The sequence below is a fragment of the Ursus americanus genome, chromosome 19, assembly GCF_024610735.1.
Source record: "Ursus americanus isolate L20-20 chromosome 19, mUrsAme1.1.p, whole genome shotgun sequence".
In the NCBI taxonomy this organism is placed as follows: domain Eukaryota; kingdom Metazoa; phylum Chordata; class Mammalia; order Carnivora; family Ursidae; genus Ursus; species Ursus americanus.
In genome coordinates, this window is record NC_142145.1 from 17187410 (window position 1) to 17205192 (window position 17783).

The 17783-nt window shown below is 46.2% G+C and overlaps 1 protein-coding gene across 4 annotated transcripts in view; it reads left to right on the forward strand.

Moving 5' to 3' along the window:
- Window positions 1-17783, forward strand: part of ATP8B1 (ATPase phospholipid transporting 8B1) — a 118767-nt gene that overhangs the window by 73371 nt on the left and 27613 nt on the right. For all 4 annotated transcript variants that reach the window (XM_045790174.2, XM_087869780.1, XM_045790175.2 and 1 more), the window contains exons 3-13: window positions 3036-3133; window positions 4454-4567; window positions 6297-6395; window positions 6493-6554; window positions 9001-9073; window positions 9181-9251; window positions 10985-11067; window positions 11182-11340; window positions 11511-11599; window positions 13518-13708; window positions 16035-16243. In XM_045790174.2, the coding sequence (XP_045646130.1) occupies window positions 3036-3133; window positions 4454-4567; window positions 6297-6395; window positions 6493-6554; window positions 9001-9073; window positions 9181-9251; window positions 10985-11067; window positions 11182-11340; window positions 11511-11599; window positions 13518-13708; window positions 16035-16243 (1248 nt within the window). The remainder of the gene's footprint in view (window positions 1-3035; window positions 3134-4453; window positions 4568-6296; window positions 6396-6492; window positions 6555-9000; window positions 9074-9180; window positions 9252-10984; window positions 11068-11181; window positions 11341-11510; window positions 11600-13517; window positions 13709-16034; window positions 16244-17783) is intronic.

Genomic DNA, 17783 nt, shown 5'->3' on the forward strand with positions numbered 1-17783 from the left:
AAAAAGTAACGAGGTTAATTATTTGCATTCTTCGGTAGTCCACACTTGTCCCTTTTGCAATGTTATCTGTACTTTCTATTAAGGGAAAAGTCTAGAAAATGAATCATTTCAAAAAATGAAACAGTATTTTCAAAAGTATGTCTTTATTTGGATAATTGTATAAGATCAGTACTTTTAGGGGCCTGGGTGGCTCAGTCGGTTAAGCATCTGCCTTCAGCTCAGGTCATGATCCCGGGGTCCTGGGATCAAGCCCCGTGTCTGGCTCCATGCTCAGTGGCGAGCCTGCTTCTCCCTCAGCGCCCCCCCCCCGCTTGTGCTTGCTCCTGCTCTCTGTCAAGTAAATAAATAAAATCTTAAAAAAAAAAAAACAATCCGATAATTTTAGAATTCTTTACCTATAAATGTTCTTTAATATATTCCCATCTCCAAAAATAGTTGAGTCCCTTTAGTTGTTAATTTCCCTCCCTTGGCACTTAGCCAGGGAGGGAGGGGTGCATCCAAACTGGGTTGACCCACTCATGTATGTCCCACAGAGCAAGTTCATCCAGTGCGCACGTCCAGACCCAAGTCAGTGGAGGACCTGAAGCCAAAGAGGTGCTTCCTCAACTTCCCTTCCTCATCGATGACATCCTTGTCTTGAGATTTCATAGCAGCGGCATGCTGATCCCTTCCTGTTAGGAAACCAAGCGCGGCCTGATACTTGACTTCCACCTTTCTGGGTGGAAAGGTTAACCCTATGCTCGTAAGCAACCCTCCCACCTCGACTCGTGGGCAGACTTCTCAGGGTGGTTTGGAGCACGGGTCACAAAAGCAGGGCCAGTCCATACAGGAGATGCATGGAGAAACCAGACTCCTCGTCATGATGCCTTATACGTAGTAAGCACTGAGCAATGTTAGCTATGGAGCTTCACGTCCTGGGACAGAAGAAGTCAGGAGATGGGTAAAGCAAACCAGGTGGGTGGAAATATTGTTCCTCTGTAGATGTAGCCTGACTGCCAGGTGCGCCATCTCTGTGTTGGAAAAGTCCCTTTAGCCGAAATTTCCATTAGGTGCTGGGCTCCGTCAATGGGGGATCCACTGAGTTAGAAAGGACTTGAGCCGGAGAGGAATTAGATCTCACCTTGCGAGCTTTACCTTGACTATTCATTGGGAAGGTCTGCAAGCATATCCTCCACGAGTACTTTCAGCATGGCGGGGGCGGGTGGGGGGCGGTGTGCCCCCAGAGAGCTGCCCGGTGTGCTGATTGCAGGCCCGGAGACTACCCGCCAGTCTGTTGCCGGAGCAGCTAACCCTGCAGTGGTGAGACCCTCGTTTCAGTTTTGCAGAGTGAGGGCTACGTGTGTGGGTAGGTCGGAAGCCAGGGAGTCTCCAAGCCCAGCGCCGAAGCTCGGAAGGAAGGAAGGGAGGACCAAACACTCAGTAAGAGGAATTCCTATCACCACAGGATGGGGGACAATTGCTTATAAGATGGGGGGTGACAGGTCAACTCAAAAATCTACCTCCAGCGAGTCCTCAGCCAGCTGTGGACTCACTAGAGATGACAAAAAGAATGATACTATTGGGGGCGCCTGGGTGGCACAGCGGTTAAGTGTCTGCCTTTGGCTCAGGGCGTGATCCCAGGGTTAAGGGATCGAACCCCACATCAGGCTCCTCCGCTATGAGCCTGCTTCTTCCTCTCCCACTCCCCCTGCTTGTGTTCCCTGTCTCGCTGGCTGTCTCTATCTCTGTCGAATAAATAAATAAAATCTTTAATAAAAAAAAAAAGATACTATTAACCACTGGCAAGGAAGAGCAGTTACCCACACTGATAGAGAGGAAGGTCACAGTGTTGAGGGAGGAAAAGCAGTTCACGGAAGAATCCAAGTGATACAGCTCGAAACTGGCCCGAACAACTTATTTGGGGGGGTACTTGATGAACCGATACAGAAAAATATGGGGATGATAAGCACAGATGTTAGGAATGGGGTTGTGGTTAGGGTGGGAATGAGGAAGACGTGATCTCACAGGAGTTAGGACTAGTTCTTCTAAACCCATAGACAGCATCTTCCAGTAAGCGCGGAGAAAGCTATCTCCAAGGAGAATCAGGGTAGAAAGCAGCGCTGGGTGGTTGGGGTCAGGGGGTATGGCGGCTAGGGAGAAGGGTTTCACGAGACACCTGTTGCTGAGAAATGTCCCTCCCTGCCCCCCCTCCCCCGCCCAGCAGTAGAGATGCCGTGGACGTCCTCAGGTTCCTTGGAACTCGGACGAGCCGATTGAATGGACTGAGGCTGCTCAGTACGGTGGATGTGACGTTAAGCACGTGAGGTGAAGCAGTGATCATCTGTGATCAGGCCTCGAGAGTGTTGCGTTAGTCGGTGGTGGCCTTTTTCTTTGATTTATCCATTCACTAAATGTGTAATGGGTTCTAAACTTTACAAACCAAGTACATGAGTTTGAAAATAATAATTTGGCTTAATTTCGCTGTGACCTTCCGGGGCTCTGGGATTTTGGTTGGGTCCTGTTTAACGAGGATTACTCTTCTAGAACTCCGATGTTCTGTGGACAGTGGGTCAGATTGCAACACGTCCACTAGCTCGCTAGGCTGCCGTAACAAAGGGTCACAAACCGGGCGGCCTCAACAGGAGAAACTTGATAACCCCACAGAGCTGGAGCCTGGAAGTCTGCAATCAAGGTGTGGGCAGGGTTGGGTTTCTACAAAGGCCAAGGACAGGAAGGGTCTGTTCCAGGCCTCACCCCTTGGCTTGTAGGAGGCCGGGTTTTCCCTCTGACTTCACCTCATCGTCCCCACTGTGCATATCTGTGTGCAAATTTACTTTGTTTTAGGCCATCAGCCCTATTGGGTTGGGGAGTGGGCGACTCTAATGACCTCACTTTCACTTGATTACATCTGCACTAGCCCGATTTCCGAAAAAGGCTACATTCCGAGGCACAGAGTGGGAGTTCGGACCTCTAATATCTGAACCTGGGAAGGCAATTCAGCCCATAACCGTATGCTGATTTTCTGCTTGATGGACTTTTTTCTTTCTTTTTAAAAGATTGTACGTGGCAAGTCAAAGCAAATGATCGAAGCTTCCATGAACAACCTCACTTTATGAACACAAGGTTCTTTTGTATTAAGGAGAGCAAGTATGCGGTAAGTTGATTTGGACTTTCTAAATCCTCTTTACGAAGAGCCAGTTTTTTCCAGTAGCTGTTGTGCTTACCTGCCTTCCCCATCATCTCCCTGGCCCGGGCTGTTGATAATCATTGCCCGTTCTACAGAATATCACGTTTATTCATTACATCCAGTTTCATAAAGGTGAGTAAGAGTGGCTTGACACAGACCAAAATAAACTTAGGTAGATTGAAATTTTCCTTGTGTGTGCACAGAGCTCTCTTAACGTTCTATGTAAGAATTTATAATAATGTCAGAGAAGCCCTTGTGTTTGAAAGTAGTAAGAATTTGAAAGGAATCTTGATAACTTCTCTTCCCCTTCTCTGCCTGTGATGGAGACTTTGAAGATATTTTCACCTCAAAAATCCTTATTACCTTTAAAATATGATAACACCTGTCAAGTGTGTGCTTACGTGTTGTGATGTAACTTTCAGTTGGCTGGGACAGCTGTAACAGGGACACAAATGGGCTGGTTTAAGGCAACAGAAATCCTTTCTCTTACGGTTTAGGCAGCCAGAAGTCCAAAGTCAAGGTGTCGACAAGGCTGGTTCCTTCTGGAGCGCCTGTTCCAGAACGGGGTCTGTTCCAAGCTTCTCCCCCAGCTTCTAGAGGTGGCTGACAATCCTTGGCATTCCTTGGCTTGTAGACACATCCCTCCAATCTCTGGCTCCATCTTCACATGGCCTTGTCCCTGTGTGTCTCTATGTCTGTGTCCAGTTGTCCTTGTCTTCTAAGGACAGCAGTCATTGGATCAGAGCCCACCTTAAGCCAGTGCGACATTGCTGTCACTTGATCCCATCTGCAAAGACCCCATTCCCAAATAAGATGACAGTCATGGGTCCTGGGATTAGGATTTGAGCATATGTTTTGGGGCACACAGTTCAACACACAACAGTGTCTTTTAGCCTACACACTAGCCTTCATCCTTCCTTCAGTAAAAGAGTGTTCCTTCTCCAGCTTTGTGGCCCGTGCTGACGTCTCCCTTTGCCCCGTTTTCTAAGAGGCTCTGAGGAATCAGGGAACCTGCCAGCAGCGACCACTTGGTCACTGCCAGATTTGTCACGGAGATCCTTTGAGGGGAAATGTCTCCTCATTACTGTCTCTGGCCTGAGCCTCCAAGGAGTCAAGGAGGCCTGGTTAGAATTAAAGGCATAAAGGAAATCTCAGTGTCTATCTGGTTTATGTCCCTATGTCACTGTAGGCCGTCAGGCTTTAGGGATTTTTGCAGGTGTGTCTACGCTGGGATAAATACGTGACCTTATGTAGAGTGACTTTCTTTCTTTCCCCCCCCCCCAACAGAATAATGCAATTAAAACATACAAGTATAATGCGTTTTCCTTTCTACCGATGAATTTGTTTGAACAGTTTAAGAGAGCAGCCAATTTCTATTTCCTGATCCTTCTTATCTTACAGGTAAGGCCCTTTGATATCTTAAATCTGTTTTGAATTGTGATGACTCAGTGACATTGAGGTTTTGGACACGTATAATCTTGAAAGTTGTTATATTAACATCAGGGTTCTGCACGGAAGGGAATAGTGCCTCATACAGAACCAGGGCGACAGTGTTCAGTGAACAGGGAACGGAAGCAAATGGAGATACTTTAATTCTGTATTTTTTAAAAATTCTATTTCATCCTGATGTCAGTGTTAAAACTGGTTTCCCTGAAGTAAATAGAATTAAAACCCTCACTTTGTAAAATTATTTGTACCTTAAAATTCTATTTTTGTGTGTGCTTGTTCTTTGTTTTTTCTTTAGATGCTTGATTTCCTCAAGAATATTACTTATTTGTATTAATATTTGGGTCATAATTCTCAAATTATTTTTGTGAACTGGTTTCATGCGGACAGAAGGCCTGTTCTTTTCCTGAGTCTTTCTCTCCGTTGTGGCACTGGATTCATGTATCCGCAGAGTGTCCATTTTACCTGTCTAGAAACTGTTGTTATCATCAAAGGAACCCTACACCCTCCAGTGTGGGGTATCAACCAGAGTATCGACCTTTAGCCCCTGGTGTGAGGCTACAAAGGACAGCACAGCCACTTGCTTTTATCAGATTCTTTACATCCTGTATTGGGTTTGGAAAACAGTCCCATCCACCAGGATTCACGCAGGGGGCTTCATGAAAATGGGAGCTTGTGTGTGTCCAGGTGAGGGTGGAGGGTGCAGGGAGTGGCGAGGAAGCACGAGGGAGAAACGGCTACCCAGCAGACGTAGTAGAATATGAATTCTACTGGCCTGACAGTACAGAATGGTCCTGTTATCTGGGGAGGGGGGGGGCTTTGAAACAGGCCCATGGAGAGGCAAACACTAAAATTCGATGCTATGTCATCAGCGAGCTCTTCTTCCCTGCCTGCCTTCCCGCTAGCAAGGAAAAGAGGAGTTACACACATGGATAATAATGTGGCAAATGATCTTCCTCTCTTCCAACCAACCCCCAATCATCGTCTCTTAAAATAGAGCAATGTAAATTAGAGTAATAGTTGTAGCCTGAGACGGCCGTTTGCTTTCATTGTTACTTTACTGAATGCTTGTACTGTGTGAGGCGAGGGCTATCATAACCTCAGTTTGCAGAGCAACGGAGAGCTGGGGGGTGGGGGTTGGTTCAGGGAACTTGCTCAAAATCCTAAAGCCCTAAGTGAGAAAGCGGGACCGGATTTGGATCCGGGAACTTCACTGCAAAGCCTGTCACTTTAACCTCTACATTATATGGCCTGATGATCCGATTACAAGAGATCTTTACTAAACTTGCCTCCCAATCTTTTATTCTCACTTGAAGGGGACAAGGCCTCCTGGGAGGCCAGCCTCTTTCTAGCGATGGCCCCCAAGGATGCCCAGTGCAGTCATGAGATTTCCGAGGCAGCCACCACCTACTGCCGTGCTGGCCTCTGCCCTGAGACCCTCGGCGACCACTGGCTGAGCAGCCAGAGTGGAGAGCCCGTGTATGCATGTCCTCCCGGGTCTGTTCCAGGAGGCCAGAAGCTAGAGAGGGCGGCAGGAAGAAGGGTGGCTGGAGGCTTGGATGCCTTTCCTTTCCTGCGGGCTCTGCAGGGTACAGACTTGGGTGATGGCAGAGGTTGGAATTCACAGCAACCTGCAGAAGCTGTGCCTTCCTGGGCACACATGTCTACTTTGTATTTCTTTCAGGCAATCCCTGAGATCTCGACCCTGGCCTGGTATACCACCCTGGTTCCCTTGCTCGTGGTGCTGGGCATCACGGCCATCAAAGACCTGGTGGACGACGTGGTAAGGATTGCTCGGGCAACTTTCTGCTCGCTGCAGTGCGTCAGTACCTTCTGTTCTGAGATGATTAAGATAACCTTTCTCCTTCTCTCTTCCAAAGGCTCGTCATAAAATGGATAATGAAATCAATAACAGGACGTGTGAAGTCATTAAGGATGGCAGGTACAGTGTCTTCCTCAATTTGTTCCTTAGTGGATAACTGTGTCTAGAAACATACTTGGAGACAACCCTTCCGAACTTACAAGGTTGTCAGCACAGTGGCCTTTTCATTGTGAGGGTCTCTGCTATTTTAGTAAGACTCGGTCCCCTGCTCATGACCCGGAGGCTAGAGCCAAGTTGGGTTATGGGTGGTTGCCCTTTGGGCCCTACGGTATCAGCACTGTTAGGTTTATTTTTTTAAAGTTTTTATTTATTATTTATTTGAGAGAGAGAGAGAGAATGAGCAGGGGGAGGGTCAGGGAAGGGGCAGAGGGAGAAGCAGACTCCCCGCTGAGCAGGGAGCCCCACGCGGGGCTCAATCCCAGGACCTCGGGATCATGACCTGACCTGAAGGCAGACGCTTCACCGACTGAGCCACCAGGCGCCCCAGCACTGTTGTGCTTATATGGCTCCTTCAGCCTGGAGCTCCCATCTTTGCTGTTCCCAAACTTGTGTGTTCAGGATTCCGCCCAAACATCTTGACATCTTCCCTGATTCTCCAGCTCAAGTGATTTTTCCCTTCACTGTGCTTTGAGAGCATTTTGCTTTCCTCCTATTGGCCTGACTTGTGTTAGAATTATTGGTGTAGGTGTCTCATCTTCTGTCCTGAACTGTAAGTTTCTGAAGGAGACTGTCCTGATGGTATTTGGTTGGGTTTTTTTCTTTTCTTTTTTCTTTTTCTTTTTTGTGTCCATCAGAGCCTCCAGCACACCGAAAGTGCTCCATAAATGTTAAATAAACATTGTCAACTGTGGCCAGCGTGCCAACTCACGGACCAGTAATGAGTTGTTTTTTGAGCAGGCGCCTGGAGGTAGAATCACAAAGGCAGGTGCTAAAAATAGTGGCTAAGAAAATGCCAGATCACTGACGTACACCTGAAACTGTCGGATGTTATATATCCGTTATACTTCACTGAAAAAGAAAGAAAAAAATAGTGTGAAGGCCCATTTCAAAGACTTTTTATGTGTCGACCCTGAGAAAAATAAGGCGATTTATAGGCACAGTTCCACCGTGTCTAATTTGCATATAAACTATGTCAGTCTGTTTGGATGGCTTTTTCTCCTTGCCAAATAAATGGAGTCTGTTCTGAAGGTTACCTTTCAAATCACTTAAGAGTCACTGTCGTGGAGAGTGGTAAGATTCACAGCCAGCCTGCACTACCCTGGCAACAGCCCAGAGCCTGGGTAACCCCACTGGTAAAGAGTAGCTCCGAGTGGCCTTGGATTTGGGGGTCAGGGTGCACATCTGTGGCCCCAGCTCCCCCTGGAGTAGGGTCAAGTCCGTGTGGGGACTCGGGCCTTGTGGGGAGGGCAATGGGACCTCCCAAGGGGAAACCAGATGGCACAGTGGAAGGGTCCAACAGAATTGCCTCTAATACCCCCAAAGAGCTGTGGCAAGAAGGTTCTTAACTTGTTCGTTTATAATTTGATACTCATATGCAAATCGTAATTTACAGTTTCACAGATACTGATGTGTAAACTAACTACCATTTCATTTATTGAAAGATGAGCCAAGTTTTTTGTTTAATCCTAAAATGAAGAATTGTGTATTAAATTCTAATAAAATTGGTGAAACTGGTGTATAGGCATAGTTAAAATGTATTTTAAATTGAAAAAAACAAAAAAAAATGTATTTTCAACTCCAGGTCTCTTTTATCCATGAATTAATGGGAGGACACACATGGTAATTGGATTTCTGCCTCCAAAAAAATTATTAGTCGTGATAGATTCACTGTATCTATTAGGGATATCTTTTCTATATCTGAAAATCTTTAAAACTAGACTACTGTGTTTTAAAACTTTTTAAGATGTTCATTTGTTAGACATTTAAATGGGTGTTTCCTATGAAATTTGAGACAGAAAATAGTCCTCTTCTTATTTTGCATGTTATCAATGTCCTTATTAGACTTAGGAAAGTGCGACACGCTCCTTAGAAAGGTAACTTAACACAATAGGGAGGAGACACGCTCTAAAGTTCCAGCAGGATTCCAGGTGGCTGGTGTGGGAGCCAGAATGCACTCTGGCCACGGGACCACCTGGGACCTGCGTCGTGAGCAGGTGGTGGTTAACCCAGAGGAGAGAGAACAGGAGAGGTAGGAGCAGAGGACATGAGCAAAAACAAAGGAGGTGCCAGGTATCTCTCCTTGCCACACCTTTAAGTAGCCCCCTCGAGCCTTCATTACGTGACATTCCAGGAAAGAATGCGTCTCCACTGCTTCCTTGAGAGGAGACTGTGATTCCCATGACCTCTTAATGCGGTTTCATCATTCAATAGCTGAACTTTTAGGAAACCTTTTCTCTGTGCTATTCACGTTTTCCCCAGAATCGTTGGCTTCTAGAAAGAATAATTCCGAATCTTTTGCCAGTGCCTTTTAAAAAGCCAATAAACTATCATTATTTTTAATATTTAGATTCAAAGTTGCCAAGTGGAAAGAGATTCAAGTTGGAGATGTCATTCGTCTGAAAAAAAATGATTTTATTCCAGTAAGTGAAGAAGCCCCGCATCCCACATCTCTTACCCTGCCAGCGGCTCTGGAGCTCAGTTTGGCCTTGGGGACCTCTGTGTGATGGGTGTGTTTTGTTTTGAACAGGCTGACATCCTGCTGCTGTCCAGCTCTGAGCCCAACAGCCTCTGCTATGTCGAAACAGCTGAGCTCGACGGGTAAGCGGGTCTTCGCCGGGCCTGTACGGCTGACCTTGGAGGGCACACGCATTCCACTGAAAATTGCATCAGGAAAAAGAGCCCGAGATCTGGCCCCACCTCCAGCACTTGCTAGCTGTCCAACCATGTCCCTAGCAGACCAACCTCTCTTTTTTCCAGTTCCATCTGTAAAGTGGGGCTCTCCAACTTGCCCCTCCCCACCCCACTTTGAGGGAAGGTAAAAGGATCGATGCCTGAGCCCTTTATAAACCGCTGGGCAGTGTCCAGACACATACAAATGACTAGCAGTGTAATCTATTTCACTAAAAACCAGATTTTTAAAGTATGTGTCAATAGGCAATTTTGAATTTTCCCTTTGTTGGCTCTGGTTACAACGATGCTACCACCTGAAAGAGAAGCACGTTCTGCTCTTGGCCAGTTTGGAATGCATTGAGTGTCTCCGACGCTGTATTGGCGTTAGGTGTTCGTTCATTTAATCTTCTCAGCAGCCCTCTGAGACAAGTATGGGTATGGGTGTCCCCTCGACATGACCCACGCGGCAAGCGAGGCGCCAGGAGGTGAGGTAGCCCCCCCGGGGCCACACAGTGAGCGGCAGGGCTGGGGCGCTGCTCCCCGGTGCTGGCTGTCCGGGCTAGTGTCTGCCTTCCCCCTCGGATGTGAACGCCTTACCTCACGCCCTGGAGATGCAGAACTTCTGTGGAGAGCTGAAGTCATCTCCGTGGAACTAGGTCTGCCCTTGCTCCGTCGAGGAGTCCGTTGATCAATCTCACCTGTAAAACAGCCGTTATTCCCATGAGTGAGGCCTCTAAAGCTTTCCCAAGGTAGCGAATCTTCCCACTCCTGTCAGGACAAACAGAACGGGAAGGTTGGGGGCCACAGGTCAGCGTCCGAGTATAGGGGAACCCCAGAGTCAGCGTTCATGGAGCCCACAAAAAGATGTCCATCCCGTAAGGGCAGCACTGCTGTCCGGCGCCCAAATGCCCAGCCTGACTCTCCTTTTTCCAGAGCATGCGCCGTCCTTGCTCTGTGGGCGGGAAATGCCCAATATTGGAGGGTAAGGCTTCCACCTCCTTTCCTGGGTAGAATTATCTTTCAAAGATTCAGGATCCAGTTATTCAGTCTGGAAAATAATAGGTTGACAAAGTCTAAACACTTCCTGTAACAAATACTGTCTTGTAGATTCATCTTGGTGCAATTAAATATTAGGAGTTAAGTTTTTTGAGTCGGGGAGGGGGAAGGGTCAGAGGACAGAGGGAATCTCAAACAGACTCTGCCCTGAGCCCGGAGCCCAATGCAGGGCTCGATCTGAACACCCCGAGATCACGACCCCAGCTGGGATCAAGAGTCTGACGCTCAGCTCCCTGAACCCCCCAGGCTCCCCTCGGAGCTAAGTGTTTAAATAGCAGTCTGATAATCTAGGCTGGTGGCAAAAGCTAAGTTATAAGGGGGAGGACAGGAAGCTTGTAGATGCCTCTGTCCCGACCACTGGCCCACAAAAACAGATCGCGAAGGGGACCCCCATTTCCCAAGTCAGAAATGTTTCTGTAGTTCAGGAAATAACCTCACTAAACCCGAAGTTGCGAGGCAAACAGAGTTTGAAAATCGGAAAAGCTAACGATCTAGCTTGTGCTTCCAGGTACACCTAATGCTACTTCATACAGTTTTTTTTCTTATATTCCTTTTCAGGCTCCAAATTTTAGTCATCAAATTCTTTTTTTCCCCTCTCCCTTTAGAGAAACCAATCTAAAGTTCAAGATGGCACTTGAAATCACACACCAATATCTCCAAAGAGAAAATTCGCTGACAACGTTTGACGGTTTGTGCAAACATGACTTAGTTTTAAATTTTAGTTGTTCAACTCAGTCCCAATTAATTAAAACCAGAAAATCTTTCGCATGTGAGTACTTACGTGAATCATATTTTTCTAAAGGTTTTATTGAATGTGAAGAACCCAATAATCGACTAGATAAGTTTACAGGAACTCTGATTTGGAGAAACACAAGTTTTCCTCTGGATGCAGATAAAGTTTTGTTACGTGGCTGTGTAATCAGGAACACGGATTTCTGCCACGGAATGGTCATTTTTGCAGGTAATTCCAGAGTTTCTTGGGAAATTGATCTGCTATGTGCCTTTAAAATTTAAAGGAGGGGATTGCTCTTCTGTTCATTCTCTGTCGAAACCAAAGGAAGAGTAATTTTATTGACATGACCGCGAATTGGTTTTCCCAACTATTGACCATATTGAATTTTCCACTTTTAGGTGCTGACACTAAAATAATGAAGAATAGTGGGAAAACCAGATTTAAAAGAACGAAAATTGATTACTTGATGAACTACATGGTTTATACGGTACTTATTTTCTATTTCAGTAGATGAGAGGTTAGACCGCTGTCTTTTGCTGTAATTTTGTTCTATGCTTTTCTTATGCAGAGAAATCTTTCCTCTGAAGCCAAGTAGAAGAACACACGAGGTGTTCCAAGGCTGGTTGGGAAAGAGAGGACTCTTACTTTTTCTCAAAAATGCCATACCTCTAATAGGAGAATCCTTTTGGGAATGAAAATTACAGTTGTAGGAGCCTCTGAGTGCTTGAGTATTTTGTTAACTGGAGTGACCAGTTGGAAAACCAGGCAGCCCAAGATAAGTTCGGGGGACTGTGTACTCCTAGAGTCAACGTAGGGTTGATTTTACTGCTGTTAGTTTCCCCAAGGGGTAGTTCTCTTAAAAGCAGCCTTTTCCCCTGACATATACTGTATAAGTCTACATAAAAGGCAAGGCTAAATAGAAGGTGTGTTTAGGGGTCCTCAAGACCACACCCCGGTTTGGTGAGATTCACGAGAAGGACCCATAGACTAGAGCATCTGTTTGCCCCCATAGGTATGACTTACTGTAACTTACTACAAAGCAAGATCAACAAAGGCAAAAGGCCCATGAGGCAGAGCCTAGAGGAAGCCAGGTGCCAGTTTCCAAGAGTCCTCTCCCAGTAGGGTCACATGGCAAGTCACAATTCCTTGAGCAACAATTTGTGACAGCCCATGTGAAATGTTGTCTATACCAAGGAAGCTCATTGGAGACTCCGTGTCTGGGGTTTTATTGGGATCTGGTCACACAGGCACCATCTACCAGGCACATACCAAAATTCCGGATTCTTTGAAGGAATGCCGGTGGTCGGCATATACCATATTGTTTTACACAAACAAAGAGCCATTCTTATCAGGGAATAAGGAAGAAGAATCCCTTCCAAAATCTATGTTCCCAGATGCCAGCCAAAGGCCACCCTTGCAAGCAGGTCTTTTAAGGATAGCATCATCAGGCCTGGCCTCAAATATTAGGCAGTCCTCTAATTTCCCAATGAGAATCCATTTTTCCCCAAGTATTTAGTTTAATTTAAATACATGAACTTTTAGGGATTTCTGAGACTTAGAATACTTTACATATACATATTTAAAGTGTAAAAATAGAAATAGAAGAAATAATTCTTTTTTCTCTGGTCCCACATTTCATGAAAACTTTATTTGAACTTTTCATATGTATTTTCCATGTCATTGTCCTGGTTACGGCCAAAGGACTCACAATGAGTTCGTCTCTTCTGAGCCACGTGGTTTTGAGATCTAGCACTTCTGGAATCTGTGTCCAGAAATTTAAATCTGTCCTTGGAAATTGTGTTCCTACCCACAAATACCCAAATATCCGGAGGACACTGGACTTTTGTGTTCATCCCCTAAATGTATCCTCATAATTTCCCTAACGGGATATACTGACTGTGTCATTTCTTAAGTGATCTTAAAATTAAAGCTTCAGGAATAATTACCCAAATCTGGGTAAAATTCCCTTCTTATAAAAACTTATTTCCATCAAATATTTTCTAGAACCGTTCCAAGTCAGCATTGTTTGAAATTATTTCATGTAAAGGTAACTTCCCCAAACAGTATGATACTATTCAAACTAAAAGTCATGGATTGAATGCCCTGTAATAGAAGGATATTTAAGGATTTTGAATATAAGACACCACTTCCTCTTTCGGACCAGAGTTTTGGGAACTCTGTGTGTGCCTATATGTGTTATGTAGGATAGATCAGTCCATCATAGAACTTAGATGGGCTTTCAAAGCATCCTGATGGTGCTGTTTTTCCTTTAAGTGTGGTGTTTTTACAGACTGTTAAATTATCATTAACATGCAAAGTATTGAGTAAGATTAATTAGCATCTCTGACTTTCTGGGAGCTGGCAATCCGTCTTCCAAATACACTTAAATGTTTCGTGTCTTCTAGATCTTTGTTGTTCTCATCCTGGTTTCTGCGGGTCTTGCCATTGGCCATGCTTACTGGGAAGCTCAAGTCGGTAATTACTCTTGGTACCTCTATGATGGAGAAGACTATACGCCCTCCTACCGTGGATTCCTAAATTTCTGGGGCTACATCATTATTCTAAATACCATGGTACCCATCTCTCTCTATGTCAGGTAAGGCTGTCCTCTCTTTGGCTTTCTGCTTTAAGGGAAGAAGGTAGTACCTTTTCCCAATGTGGCACCTTTATTTCTATCAGTCATTGTTGGCCTTTGAAGCCATAAGGGGCAAGTAAGAAAATAACGTTCATCTCAGGATTGGGGGTGATAGAGGGAAAGGAAATTAACACTGGAGAGTCTGCTCTGTGCCAGGCACAGCGCCTTGTATCTTGACCACTTTGCAGATGAGACTACCAGAGTTCAGAAGTCACTCACTTGGTAGGATTCCTTCTCAGTGGACTTCAGAGCCCAAACTTCAGAAAGGGCCTTGGGAGAAGGTGGAGATTTTGAATGTCATGGGAAAACTTGGTGGTTTTTCAGGAGCCTTCTTAATTCCTTAGCTCGGTCTTCCTTATTACCTCCTGACACATCTGTCGCTTGTAACATGCTTCCTGGCCACTACTTTCCAATGGGAATGCCCCTCTCCCTGCTCTCAGTCAGCTTCTCAGAATGTTCTGTTTCTCACCTCAATCTCAACCACGATAGAGGAGTCAGGGTCCTATCTCTGACAAGTGGTGATCGCCTTGCTTGGTGAGATTCCTTCCTGGTTCACTCTTTTCCTTCTTTAATATCAAAGTTTGCTGTCACTCATCGGTTGGATTTTCGACTACTGGAAGGGGTGCTGTGTCTTAGCGTATACTCAGCAGCCAGAGTCTCCTCTGAGTTCCGATTAAGCAACGGTCCAGAGACCTACAGGGTGACATGCACTTCTGTAATCAGAAGCACTTGTTTTATTTTAATTGTATTATATGTGCATTTGTTTTATTTGTAATTTTATTACATGTAGTTACTGCTGTTCTTTCACCATGAAGTAGAGCCCTGGGGAGCCATGTGTTTGCAGTCACTAAGAAAAAACACATCAACAAAAAACTGAGATGAGTTTTACCTTTGTTGAGGGAGCATTAAACAGATTATTTTGTTTAAAACTATATCTTGTAAAATAAGCTGTGTGTTTTCAGTTTTAAAAAGTCATGTCATGTGATTATTATGATTTCCTTATTTCTCTTGGAAATGAAGGTCCTTCTAGAGCATAAGTTGGATCAGGTCATTCTGCTTTGTTTTCTACCCTATGGTAGCTTTCCATTTGTTTCAGGATGAACTCTCTACTGAGGCCACGCTATGCCCCACAAGGCCCGGCGTGGTCTGGTGCTCTCCCACCCCGCCCCCTCATCACCTCTTGTACCTCCTCCCCCTCCTTAGGCTTCCTCAACTCCAGGCCCTCAGTGTGGTGCCAGTACCTGCCACAGGGCCTTTGCACCTGCTCTGGTTGCCTGGAATGTTCTTCCCTCTTGTCCACGTGGTGGCTCTTTCATTTCCTTCAGGCCTCTGTTCGAACATCACCTTGTCACGCTGGCCTTTCCTGACGCACTCCGTCTTAAATGTCACTTCTGTTCCCTGTTGATCCCCATCTTCCCTTACCCTGCTTTGATGTTCTGCGGGGGATTTTCACCGCAGGACACATTTACAGGTTTATGTGTTTGTCCCCGTTAGAAGGTCTCCTCCTCGAGGGCAGGGATTTTGTCTGTGTTGTTGGCGGATGTGGCCCCCTGTCCCTAGAATGGTATCTGTACACTGTAGGCACTCAGGAAATATTTGTAGGGTGACAGAAGGGGTTCTTTTCCCATCTCTTTAATTTATTATAAAGACGTCTTTTGCCACTTAACATTGGCGGAAGATGTAAACAGCTTCCTTATAACTGGGATATCTTTAATCCCTTAAGAGTTTTAAAATTGAGATGATTCTTTTAGAATATCTTATTTGGGACATTCTTTAATCCTATAAGAATTTAGAAAAAAAAAAAAACTATGCTTTTTCACAGTGTCAAATCACAATGTAAGAGTTACTTGCCAAAAGTGCTAGGGCCTCCTTGCGAGCACACAGTGTCGGTAACCTAGTGGACCCTCTCCTCCAACTGGGGGCAAAGGTGAAGGTGACCGCTCCAGTTGTGTCCGGGTGCCATGGGAATGAGAGAAGAGAGAGTAGGGATTGCCACATCGTCACCATGTCCCCAATCCCACGGGGCCGTGTGCCGAGCAGGGGCTGCTGTGGCCAGACATACTCGGGCTGAGTGGGAAGTCACACCAAACAAGGAGCATTGACCCTGAAGCTGGAGAAAGATGTGTCTGGTCAGGAGAGCCGGGGGGCTGGGCACACGGACCCCGCATGGCTTGGCCTTTTGCAGACGAGCAGCTCATTCCTGTGCACACAAGTGAGATCAAGCCTGCCACCTGCCTCTCGGATCCGAGAGCGCCGTCCACGGTAACGGTTCGCCTTGTCTCCCTAGCGTGGAAGTGATCCGCCTTGGGCAGAGTTACTTCATAAACTGGGACCTGCAGATGTACTACCCTGAGAAGGACACGCCCGCGAAGGCGAGAACCACCACGCTCAACGAGCAGCTCGGCCAGATCCATTACGTTTTCTCTGACAAGACGGGGACACTCACACAGAACATCATGACCTTTAAGAAGTGCTGCATCAACGGGCAAATATATGGTGAGTGGAAGCCATTACCCGGTCCCCGGGCCTGTGTGACCAGGGCCTGCCTTCCCAGAATTGTTGGTGCCATCACCGTGCCCAGCCCTGGTGGCCATTCTGAGCTGAGTTCTGAGGTGGCTTCCCTGGTGGCCTTGGGAACACCAATGTGGGGGAGAGAGGTCAGCGGTCAGAAATGGGCACACATGCCTCAAAAAAGTAAACATGAAGTTACCGTGTGATCCAACAATTGCACTTCTTGGTGTAAACCCACAAGAACCAAAAGGGAGGGGGAGAGAGATGTGTGCAAGTACGTTCATGCCAGTGTTACTCACAGTAGCTAAAGTGTGCAAGCAACGCGAGTGTCCGGCAGTGGGTCCGTGGATAAAATGTGGTCTACACATACACCGGAGTATTACTCGGTCTTGAAAAGGAAACGTTCCGGCACATGCTACAGCGAGGATGAACCTGGAGGACACTGTGCTCAGTGAAATAAGCCAGTCACAGCAGGACACGTAGTCGGAGGCCCTAGAGCAGTCAGCTTTACACAGACAGGAAGTGGAGTGGGCGGTTGCCAGGGGCTGGGGGGGCGGCAGTGAGTTTCAGCTCTACCAGATGAACGGGCTCTGGAGCGGGCAGTGTGGTTCTGCACAGCGGTGGGACTCTATTTAATGTCACCGAACTATACACTTAAAAATGGGTAAGGTGGGAGGCGCCTGGGTGGCTCAGTCGGCGAAGCGTCTGCCTTCGGCTCAGGTCATGATCTCAGGGTCCTGGGATCGAGCCCCGTGTCAGGCTCTCTGCTCGGTGGGGAGCCTGCTTTTCCCTGTCCCTCTGCAGCTCCCCCTGCTTGTGCTCTCTCTGTCAGATAAATAAATAAAATCTTTAAAAAATACAGTTAAAGTGGTGAATTTTATATGTATTTCCCCATAATTATTTTGAAAAAGTTGATTTCCATTCTAATATTCTGAAACATGCTGTATATTTATAAAACTATTAAGGCTAATACTGTATTCAGTTAGAATGCTCTAACTTTTAAATAAAGAGTTAATAACAGTTTTCAATTATTTTATTTTGTTTTTAGAGATTTATTTGAAAGAGCATGAGCGAGGGAAGAAGCAGAGGGAGAAGGATAAGTAGACTCCATGCTGAGCACAGAACTCGATGTGGGGCTCAATCCCATCACCCCAAGATTGCGAGCTGAGCCAAAACAAGAGTTGGATGTGGGGTGCCTGGGTGGCTCAGTCGGTTAAGTGTCCAACTCTTGATTTCAGCTCAGGTCATGATCTCAGGGTCGTGGGATCGAGCCCCATGTCAGGCTCCGTGCTCAGCAGGGCGTTTGCTTGAGGACTCTCTCTCCCTCTTCCCGCCCCCCCCCCCCCCCCCCGGCTTGTGCGTGCAGGCTTACTCTCTCTCAAATAAATAAATAAATCTAAAAAAAAAAAAAAAAGTCAGATGCTTAACTGACTGAGCTAACCAGGCACCCACTTAATACAATTTTTTAAAAGAGCTATAAGAACGCTGTGTGCTTTTTCCTTGTAGAAAACTATACTGTGAGTGT